The sequence below is a fragment of the Mus caroli genome, chromosome 11, assembly GCF_900094665.2.
Source record: "Mus caroli chromosome 11, CAROLI_EIJ_v1.1, whole genome shotgun sequence".
Taxonomy (NCBI): Eukaryota; Metazoa; Chordata; class Mammalia; order Rodentia; family Muridae; genus Mus; species Mus caroli.
The window spans coordinates 82,728,677-82,740,436 of record NC_034580.1 but is presented as its reverse complement, the minus strand read 5'-3'; the positions used below and the strand labels follow the sequence as shown (position 1 = coordinate 82,740,436).

The 11,760-nt window shown below is 42.3% G+C and overlaps 1 protein-coding gene across 4 annotated transcripts in view; it reads right to left on the bottom strand.

The window, feature by feature from the left end:
* The window catches only part of Tex14 (testis expressed 14, intercellular bridge forming factor), a 159,484-nt gene that overhangs the window by 28,485 nt on the left and 119,239 nt on the right, over positions 1-11,760 (bottom strand). For all 4 annotated transcript variants that reach the window (XM_021177802.1, XM_021177801.1, XM_021177803.1 and 1 more), the window contains exons 16-19: positions 9,049-9,131; positions 7,873-8,154; positions 6,142-6,314; positions 1,086-1,152 (exon numbers count right to left, since the gene is read on the bottom strand). In XM_021177802.1, the coding sequence (XP_021033461.1) occupies positions 1,086-1,152; positions 6,142-6,314; positions 7,873-8,154; positions 9,049-9,131 (605 nt within the window). The remainder of the gene's footprint in view (positions 1-1,085; positions 1,153-6,141; positions 6,315-7,872; positions 8,155-9,048; positions 9,132-11,760) is intronic.

The following is an 11,760-nucleotide window of genomic DNA, read 5'->3' as shown; positions in this document are numbered from 1 at the left end:
CTAGAGTCAAAAAAAAAAAAAAAAAAAAAAAGAAAATCACAACAAAATCTTATTTTTACACCAATTTTAGAAGTATAAATTTTAAAAGGGAGAAAACGGCACTAAGCAAAGGAAAATGATGGTGACATTCTGGCTTCTAGGGTAAAGAAAGACCAGAAATTAAGTTGTCATTTTTGTGCTATCAAAATCAGCTTTGGGAGCTGGAGAGATGGCTCAGTGGTTAAGAGCACCAACTGCTTTTCCATAGGTCCTGAGTTCAGTTCCCAGCAACCACATGGTGGCTCTTCTGGTGTGTCTGAAGACAGCTACAGTGTACTCACATACATTAAATAAATAAACCTTTAAATAATAATAATAATAACAACAGCAATAATAATAATGATGATGATGATAATCAGCTCTATGATGTAAGAATATAAGTGTATATGCTACTCTGTATGGTTTTTCTTTTCTATTTGTGTGTGTGTGTGTGAGACTGCACATGTATATGAAGGTACACATGTGTGCATGTGAAGGTCAGAGACAGATGCTGTGCATTTTCCTCTATCCCTCAGGTTGATCAGGAATGATAACGCTGTACCTGCTATACATCTGTCAAGGGACCTACAATTTGGTACAATTTGGCACTGCTTACAAAATGTACCACAGAAATACCCAGGGGGTGTAAGACACAGTCAGGAGACTGAGGAGGAGGGGAGGGTTCATTTCATCTTATTTGTAATCTTTGTTTATGTGTATGAGTGAGTTTTGTCTGTGCACCAAGTGCATGCAGTGCCTGTAGAGGCCAGAAGAGGGGATCAGATTCCCCAGGAACGGAGATGCAGACAGTTGTAAACTGCCTTATGGGTTAAGAATGAGCAGTCAGTGCTCTTAACTGCTGAGTCATCGTTCCAGCCCCATTAAGCACTCATTCTAATGAGGTGAGGTCAGCGAGCCTTGTTTGGTTTTCTCATCTGCAAAATGAAAACCCTGAACAAGGTTATTTCTAAGGAGCCCCACCCCACCCCCGCCCCAGCTGTTAACACCTGTAATCCAACAGAACATGAAGGGAAGGGATTCCCAAAGAGATCTGCTGTGGCGCTTACCATAGCCTTGACGTTGGGCAAAAGAATCTTGGAATCTTTCAAAGTCGTCTCCTATGGGACTTGAGGTCTATAAAAGCAAAGCAAGAACAAGTGGCTTCTGAAGGCAAAGGCAAGGACCGTCCAGAAAGTTACAAGACAATTTCTTGGTATTTCTGTTTTGTTGTTCAGTGCTGGGCATCAAAAACAGGGCCTTCACTGGGAGGAGTTTGAGCATGCCTCAGTGAGAATATGGGCAACAGAAACTGAGCTTTATTTTCTTCTTCTTCTTCTTTGGGGAAGGAGGGAGTCAAAAGGAGGAAGTAGACCTGGAAGGACGGGGAAGTGAATGTGATCAGGTTTCGTGATGTGAAGAGCATGTGTGTGCGCGTGATGTTCAGTTTCTTGACCTGGCTGTTTCTGGCTTGCAATAATTTATAAGCTAAACTTTGCACTTGTTTTCTTTTTTAAATTAATTTACTTATTTTCTTTACAACCCAGTATCAGCCCTTCCTCTCCTCGGTACCCCCTCTCTCACACAAGTCCTCTCCTTATTCAACTTTCTTCTCTTTAGAGAAGAGAAGCCCCTCTCTGGATGTCATATGTCTGCTCCCCGCCCCACCACGCACATCAGGTCACCATTGTGGGGCTAGATGCACCTCTCCCACTGTGGCCAGACAAGGTGGTCCATTTAGGGGTGCAGGATCCCTGCTGTCGTTGTTGGGGGACCTGCATGAACACCAAGCTGCCCATCTGCTACATTATTTGCAGGGGCTAGGTCCAGCCTTGTTTTGTATTTCAATTCAGGGTTTCTCTGTGTAGCACTGGCTGTCCTGGAACTTGCTTTGTAGACCAAGGTAGCCTTGAACTCAAAGATCTGTCTCCCTCTACCTCTCGAGTGCTAGGATTAAAGTTGTGCACTACCACTGCCCAGCTAAATTTAGCACTTTTTGGTATGTATGTGTACATATATCTATATAAAGTTGTTTGGATTTTTCTGAGACACAATCTCTCTATGTAGTCTAGGCTAGTCTAGAATTTATTATTCTGCATCCTCAGCTTCCCAAATGCTGAGACAACAGACATATTATCAAACCTATGTCAATATTTTCTCTTTTTTATTAAAGACTTCTTAATGTTTCAGTCTGCATGTGGTTAAGAATACTCAAAGAAGTTAATAACAGAACATTGTTCTGAGTTTCCAGAAAACAGAGACAAATGGGAATTATACTTTTCATGTACCTTGGATTCTTTTAGTCAGTCAAATGCTAGAGTCAACAACTATAACCCCCTTCCTTCTCCTACTTTTTATGATAATAAGGACAGGAAACTCCTCCCTAGGCAGAGGAGGTAACTCAAGCAATGCTTGCTGCACCTGTAAGACGACCTCAGCTTCATCAGCAGAATCTGCATGGGGACTAAGGATGTGATTTAGTTAGTAGAGAGGTTGCCTAGCATTCATGAAGCTACAGTCAGATCCCCATCACTATGTAAGTCCAGCCAGAGTGGTCCATGCCTGTAGTCCCAGTACTTAGGAGGTACAGACAGAAACATCAGAAGATCAAGGTCAGCCTTATCTACACAGCAAACTTGAGTCTGCCCTGAGCTATGAGAGACCCTGTCTCAAGAAAAGCAAAAAATAAAAAACAAAAACACCGCTAGGATATAAAGTATATAAAACCAGTGTTAGAGAAGTACAAACAGGTTAGTTAGATGGCTTTCCTCAGATCTCGGTAAGAGACTCTGTCTTCGAAGAGAAGATTGGTCTCTGGTTTCCACATGCTCGTATGCACGTGCATACACACACACAAACACACACACACAATTCCTTAAAGGTTTTGGAGAGGTAAACAGATAAGTAACTATGAGTCCAATGTCTTTCATCTCATGATAAAACATCATGTACAAATAGACTCAGGCAAGTCCTCACAGACGACCAAAAAACTTTGTTTCTCATGTTTGTTCTTGAACCTTTGCTTCTAACTCTCTCTCCTGCCACTAATGCTTGCTGACTGAACTTCACCCCTTACACATCTACATGTCAAAGGAAGGGAGTCCTTTCCTCAGAAAGGATATAGGAACCAGGAAGCATGACTAAAAGCATTTTGAAAAAAAGTACAAAAAGATATGAAGTTCCTGAGAGAAATTCAGAGAAACTACATGACTTTTCATTGTCAAAAATCTTATTTTCTTTCTTTCCTTTTCTGAGACAACATATTATGTACCTCAGGCTAATTGTGAACTTACTATTACCTCATGATGATGGTACACTTCAGATCCTCTCGCCTCTACCTCACAGTGCTAGGACTACAGGGCTGCACCACTACGCCTGGTTTGTGTGGTGCTGGAAACCAAAGGGCTAGCCTTCTGCCCACTGAGCTACATCCCCAGCCCAAATCCCTATTTTTCAAATTTTAAAAAACCATTCATGAAAATACTGGTATATTGAAAACCTCTACTTGTAAGCCTTATTTTTTTACTAAAAACTATTTTAAATGAACAAAGGGGCTCACTGAATAATGCAGGCCTTATGACTTGTTTGATCCCCTGGAACCCACTGTGGAAAGAAAGAAGCAATGCCTGGAAGCATTGCTCTGGCATACTGCGACACATTTGTCCTTGTGTATGTGAAGGCAATGAAGAAATCTGCATGTGTACTTCAGTGTGTCTTGTTACTCTTCCTGTTCCTGTGATAAAATGCCCTGATCAACACTGTGGCAGGGAGGCCCTGGCAGCTGGTCATGTTCCCTCTGTAGACAAGAGGCAGAGAACAAAGGCTGTTTGTTCTCAGCTAGTTTTCTCTTTTCATGTACTCTAGGACCCCAGCCTAGGGAAAGATAGTCCTCCTTTAGGATGGGTCTTCCCACCTCAATTAACCTAAAGATAATCCCCCAGAGGACATGCATAGGGGCTAACCTTGTCTAAACAACTCCCCAACAAGTAAGCCTGGAGATCCGTATCCTAGGAGATTCTAGACTCTTTCCAGTTAGCAGTCAGCACGAACCATCACAATGTAGATGGGAACTTTACACAAAGAGCTAAGTGCACTTGTTTTTGTTTCACAGATGATGAATAAAAATCCTCATGGTTTGGCAGCTGGAGAGGTGGTTCAGCAATTAAGAGCACTTACTTCTCTTCCAGAGGTCCTGGGTTTAATTCTCAGCACCTACATGTGAGCACATGCTGCTCACAACTGGCTGTAACGAGCACCAAGGGCTCCAACACCCTCTTCTGGCCTCCTCAGTCACCAGGCACAAAATGTCTTGTACATTCACACATGCAGGCTGAGGTGGTTTAAATAAGAATGGGCCGCATGGGTTCATATATTTGACCTCTTGTTAGCCCCCTTAGGAACTATTTGAAAGGATTAGGAGTTGTGGTCTTGGTGAAAAAAAAAGTGTGTCCCTGAGGGTGGACTTTGAGGTTTCAATAGTCCACAGCCAAGCCCAGTATCTCTGTCTGCGGCTGAGCCTGTGGATCAGGATGTAGCTCTCAGATAACCTGCTTCAGCACCTCGTGTGCCACCATGCTCTCTGCCATGATGATAATGGACTAAGCCTCTGAAATGGTAAGCTAGCCCCCAATTATACGCTTTCTTTTATAAGACTTGCTGTGGTCATCATGTCTCTTCATAATGACTAAGACAAAGGCAAAACATTCATACACATAAAATAATAACTGAGAGATATACTGGTGGTCCGAAGTTTAAATTGACCTCTTATGACCTCAGAAGACTCTGATGAATTGTTCAGACTGACCTAACTAACAATGAGGGAAATAATGCTTAAATTGCTATTCACTGCAAACAAATCCTTTCACAGCCCGATGCAATGTTAATAATGGGCTTATCCAAAACTGCCAGGAGCCTAATGTTGCCCTAAGCTGGCTCTCCTTGTCTTTCTGAACACGTACCTTCCTGGTGAAGAGACAGTATAGGGAAGTTAGTACTATTTCAACATTTCCTTTGCTAAAGGGAAGGGATTAATAACCTTTCCGCTCTGAAGTCTGAGAAGAGTGGCCCTGGCCAGTTAAAGCTGAGAGCAACCTGAAACACTGGGCCTCTCAGGCGCATGGTACACTCCATGTGCTCACACTGTCTTAGACATGAGGATATTGGAGCTGTGCAGAACTTGAGAGTTCTTAAGATACCTCAGATTAAAGACAAGTGAGGGAGTCCGGTTTTTAAAACGACTGAAATCTCAAGAGTACAATATATAAGAAGTAATCAATTCTTTATGCACGTGCTATACTTGGGTCCTGATCACTATCTGGCCAGGACACTCATTTTTTTTCCAAATCAGACAGAAATTCGGTAAGACACTGCAGCTAATTTCCTTGGACATTACTTTTGCTATACTCTTCAGAAACTCCCTACACACTTAAGAGCTGTTACCTTTTGCCTCTCTTTTCACAACAAAATTCCTCAGAAACTCTTGACCTCCTCAAACCACCCCCATTCCCTGACTAGAGCTGCTCCAGGGAAGTCAATGTGTTCAATGTACAGCCCATCTTTCCAGGCCTCAGATGGCACAAAGAGTAAATGTCTTTTGTTGTTCGTGTTTCTAAGTCAATGCGACTCTGTACCATGTTCTTCAAAAGACTTCATTATTGGGCCACTGAAATGGCTCAGCTCAGCAGTAAAGGTATGTGCCACATAAGCCTGGTAAAGTGAGTTTGATCTCTAGAGCCCACACAAAAGTGAAAGTAAAAAACAGACTCCAAAATGTTGTCCCCTGGCCTTTAGACCTGAGCCATGCATGGCTCACATGCCAACACACATGCATCACCACAAGCACGATGACATTAAAAACAGACCTAGTATATCATTATAGCGTATCATTCTCAACAGTTATCTCTATCCCCCACCTCTTTAGGTTTGTGGTTTGAGGACATGGGGTGGGGTGAGACAGGGCCTAGGCTAGGCTTGAATGCTATATATATTATTTAAGCCACTATAGCCCTGTATAGTTAATATATCTAATTTGTATAGCTAACATTTTGGTGTTATAATATACAACAACTCAGGTGAATTCATCAGATCCCTGTGTGCATCTTGGTTCTGCCAGGCTGTACCACTTACGCTGTAGAACTTCTCAGTGCCCACAGATGTGTCACAGCTTGCACCTTGGTTCTGCCAGGCTGTACCACTTATGCTGTAGAACTTCTCAGTGCCCACAGATGTGTCACAGCTTGCTTGAGAGGCTTCATTATGCTCTGGCTCCTCGTGGTTTCTGGAGAATGGGTATCTAATACCTAGTGATCATGACACAATCAGACATCACATGATCATTCAGTGGTACTCATGGAGCAGGAAAAGGCAGAAGGAATATTAGACTAGAGATATAAAGAGTAGCTAAATTCTCTAAGTTTGTAGATATCGACACTGTGAATTTAGCCTGGTCCCAAAACATAGCCCTGGATCATCCAACCATTTTGACCACCCATTCAACAGAAATTCTTTTTGTTGTTGCTTTATGGGGCTTCTTTGTGTTTTTTTCTTTTGCTTGTTTGATTGTTTGTTTGTTTGAGGCAGGGTTTCTCTGTATAGCCCTGGCTGTCTGTAGACCAGGCTGGCCTCTAACTCAGAAATCTCCCTGCCTCTGCCTCTCAAGTGCTGTGAAAAAGACATGTACCACCACTTCCCAGCAAACCATGATTCTTGAATAGATTCTAAATACCAAAACAAAACAACCAAGCAATTGATTTTACTGTATCATTACTGTTCTTTGGTTGGTTTGGTTTTCTGGGACAGGATTTCATGTAACCCAGGATAACCTGGAACCTGCCATGCAGCTGAAGATAACCTGAACTTCTGAGCCTCCTGCCTCCATCTCCCAAGTGTTAAGAATATAAAGTGTATATGCTACTCTGTATGGTTTTTCTTTTCTATTTGTGTGTGTGTGTGTGTGTGACTGCACATGTATATGAAGGTACACATGTGTGCATGTGAAGGTCAGAGACAGATGCTGTGCATTTTCCTCTATCCCTCCCCACATTATCTTTTGAGACAGTCTCTCAGTGGACCTTGAATTCACAGATTTGCATGAGTTGTGTGTCCAGTGTGCTCTAGGGATCTACCTGGGGTTTCCAGGGCTAGGGTTATAGATGTTGGTAGTCACGATTAAATTTTACTTAAATGCTGGAAATCTGAACCCAAGCTTCATGCTTACAAAAGCAGGGTTTACACACTGATCCATATCCTGTAGATTCATATTCTCTCTGTGTCTCTGTCTGTCTGTCTCTCTCACAAGGTAGAGAGAAGATGCCAACTGATTTTCTGAAAATCTAAGTGTCAACTTTAGATGTCTCTTTCTTTGACTTCAGTATCTGAAAAATTATCTGATGATTTGACTGTGAACCAATTATAATGACAGTAAATGCCATATGGACTCAATAGGTTTATTTCAAGTTCAGAATGCAATGCAAAGAAAAAAAAAGCAGGCTGGATATGATAGCATAACCTGCATTACCAACACGCAGACACGCAGGTTAGCCTGGCCTACACTGAAAGGGGCTGTCTGAAAAGAAAGAAACATTCACTAGGGAATAATGGCCCACGTTTGCCCCCAGGTAAGAAAGGTCTGACTCCTTACTAGGCTTGACCTGGGGCCAGGGTCAGCACTCGGAGATTATTTTGCTTCCTTTGGACAAAGGGATCTTGTTTCAGTTATAGGGAAATTAATTTCTTCACCTTTGAACACAGGGTTCTCAGCAAAGGAGACAGGACCAAGCAAAGGGACTACACTAGAAGTGCACACATTTTGAGAGCTGGCAAGTTAGATCACCTAACCAGCTCCTCCAATGAACTTACCGGTGAAGCGCTGCAGGCCTGTCCATCTGCTGTGCTTGTTCTTGTCACAGTCCCTGTTGTCCATTTTGCCAAACTTCGTATTTCCTTTGGGCTCATCATTTTCCCTCTGGTATTCTAAAATGTGCTGCCATCCTGTGCTCTCGGGACCTCTAATTGGGGGCCGTGGCAAAGGAGTGCTCTCATTTTCAACCTTGCTCTCAAAAGGCACCCTACTCTGAGGATTCCAAGGAGGTGCTAGGAGCTGCCCAGAAACTGCTTTCTCTGCCATTTCTTTTACTGCCACTGGGCACAAGAGAAAGTAGCATTTAAAACATCACTGCAAACATTAGAGACAAGAATTTCAACCTTACAAGATAGAACACTATTTCAGCCATCTACTAACAATAGCTGTGGTGGTACACTTTCCTCGGCCTCATCTTGCCCGCTCGCCTTTAAGGGGAGGCGATGACAAAGAGCTACGCCTGACTACAGGAAATTCCCCCAATTAATAGCCCATGCTGCTCAACTCCAGTAGCAAAGCAGTAGCGAACTTACAGATGGGTCCTCTGCTGACTCCATGAGGAAAATCATAACTGAAATTCCCAGGTTATAGAAGTCACCGTTTGCCTGACCTTTCTAGACCACACTGAGCCCAAACCTTTGACTGCACACCTAGGAAGCTGTTACAGCAGAATGTTACAGAATATGTGAGAGAAACACTGCATATTTTCCATTTTAATAACGTTTATGGGGTAAGTGCACTGTGTATGTTTTACTACATGCTATACAATATACATCTATACAGATGATAAAAACTTTTCCTACAATTTTAAAAGTAGGAAAGCACTTTTCTTCTACAGTCAATCAGAAGAGCTGTGCTTTCATTCTCCAACGGTCTTGTAGAAATAAAGGGTTCGTGTGTATGAAACAGTGTTATGATCCTACTCAGTGAAGCCTGTGCTAAATTTAAGAGGCACGCCCTAGGTTCACGCCCAGAACCATAAAACAAACAAAACTGATGATAATCAAGAATTAGAGTTTTCACTCATCAGCTGAGCCTGAATGCCTATACCCATACTACTCAGGGATCATGAGGCTAAGGCCAGCTGAGCAACATAGTGAGATCCTGTCTCAAAAAAAAAAAAAAAACAACCAATAAATAAATATTAAATACTAAACCCATGACTTCATACTTACATCTCCATTTCAAGTGTGCCTCTCCATTATCCTCGTTATTTCTTGACTTAGTATCATAGATTTCAGAAGACACAGACGCCGTACTGATCCCAAGTTGTATCATTCAGGGTACAAGTGACATAGATACAAATAACATCTATTTGTTCATGTTCCTAACAGAGTTCAAAGCCCATAGCCCTCCTTCCCTACTCCTAGTCGACGCACTGACTCCGACTTACCACCAGAGAGCACCACAGCACCAGACTAAGGCCCTCCACCTGCCAGCCCTCTGAGGACTGGATGACTCAGGTCTTCAGGAGTGTCCCGAGTCAGATAAGGGTGCACGAGTTAGCTGAGTAACTCTTCACTTGGATCCCTGATTCCCTACACCTTTTCTGGCTGAGGAATGAAAAGGGTGAGGTAAAAATCTCTCTATAAGTTGTTGTTGTTATATATATATCCAACTTCTAACAATGATCCTGGGAGATCGTCAGAAGTAGAAGAAACTGACAGTGGAAATAGCTTCATCTGACAGTGTCTGCTCTTGGCTGTTGCCAAGTCTACCCTGCCCCCAATAAGACAAATCATACACATTAAAGGTTCTGCTTGGGACTTTCTATCAAAATTCTCTGGCACCAAACTGACACCGGAAGCAAGGATCTTAAGGCACAAGTACCCTGAAGAACAAAGTTTTTCTGGTTTCGGGATCCTGCTTGCTTGGTAGGACATCTGTCTTGTACTAGTGAATTTCAGTCTCTCTGAACCAAGCTTCTTCACCCGCAAATCAGAGCAGTCTCTCTTCCTCTAAATGCCCCATGATTTTATCCACTTTGTCATTTATTAAAGTAGTCCTTCAGGGATGCCTTTAATCTCAGTCCTCTGCAGGCAGACTTGGCAGATCTTGGTGAGTTCCAGCCCAGGCAGGACTATAAAGTGAACCTCTATTTCAGATTCTAACAACAATACCAGAAACAATAAATAATAACAACAACAACAACAACTCTTCAAAAGTTTGTGATCCGTGGCCCAGCTATGAACTCCTTGTTGCTCAGAACGCACTACCACCCAGCTGGACCAGAAAAGAGAGATCAGATCTGACCAACTATGAAGGATCTGTAAAATGTTCAAAGCCTGTAAAGAATTCTGCTCCTGGGAAACTATCCTGAATACTTAACCAAAAATATAGAAAAAAAAACTGGATCTTTTTTTTTTAATTTTTTTCTGTTGTTTTTTGAGACAGGGTTTTTCTGTGTAGCCCTGGCTATCTTGGAACTCACTCTGTAGTCCAGGCTGGCTTCAAACTCACAGATTCACCTGTCTCTGTCTCCCAAGTGCTGGGATCAAAGGCAGGCACCATCATGCCTAGACTGAACTTTTTTAAAGTCACTATGACCTTGCTTTCAACAGAATTTTTTTTTAAAAAAACCACAATATAAAGCTCAACAATGAGAAATTTTTCAAAATTTCAGAATAGATTTACAGAAGTTTTTAAAAAATAGCATAGCCTGTGAAGTGAAATTTATGTATTTATGCAGTTTTTTAAGAAAATCTATGTAGCCCAGGTCAGCCTCTACCTCCTAGTGCTGAGATTATAGGCATGAGTCATTATACCTTCCTTCTGCATGATTCGCCAGCACATTTATCTGTGCCCAGGGCCTGTGGAAGGCAGAAGAGGGCCTTTGGAACTGGTTACACATGGTTCTGAGCTGCCATATGGTTGCTGCTGGGAACTGAACTGCGTGAGAGCAGCCACTGAGCCATCTCCCCAGCCCTCTCTATTGTTTTTTGGTTTTTTTGTTTTGTTTTGTTTTGTTTTGTTTTGAGACAGAACAACTCTGTAGCACTGCCTGGCCTGGAACTCACGATATAGATGATGCTGACCTTAAACTGTATCTACCTCCAAAATGCTAGGATCATATGCATATGCCACATTTTTATTTACTTGGGAGGGAGTGTGGTGGTGCACACACACTGAAATGCAAAAGAGCAAGAGATAGTTCAGTGGTTAAGAATACTTGCTACTCTTGCAAAGCACCTAGGTTCAGTTCTCAGAAACAACATAGTGGCTAAAAGACCATCTTTAACTAGAGTTCTAGGGATCCCATTGGTATGCACATATATGGTACACACATCCATGCAGGCAAAACATCCACACTCATAAAAATGAATATTTTAAAAAATATAATAAATGTAGTCCAGCATTGTGGCACACACCTTTAATCCTAGTACTTGGGAGACAGAGGCAGGAGTCTGATGCTAGTCTGGTCTACAAAGTGAGTCTCAGGCCAGCCAGGGCTACATAGTAAAACCATTCTCTAAAATAATAACAACGCTGGTGAGATGGCTCCGCAGTTAAGAACACATGCTGTTTCTTCAGGAGGTCCTGAGTTCAATCCTCAGCAACTACATGGTGACTCATGACTATCTATAAAGGGATCTGATGTCGTCCTCTTCTGTTTTTTGTTTTTTTTTTTTCCCCAAGACAGGGCTTCTCTGTGTAGCCCTGGCTGTCCTGGAACTCACTCTGTAGACCAGGCTGACCTTGAATTTAGAAATCTGCCTGCCTCTGTCTCCCAAGTGCTGGGATTAAAGGCGTGTGCCACCACTGCCTGGCTTGATGTCCTCTTCTGGAATGCAGGTGAGCTTGCACTCAGAGCACGCATACATTAATTAATTAATTAACACATAAATTTAAAATAATATAATGGTAATAAAATTTTAAATTATCTAGGG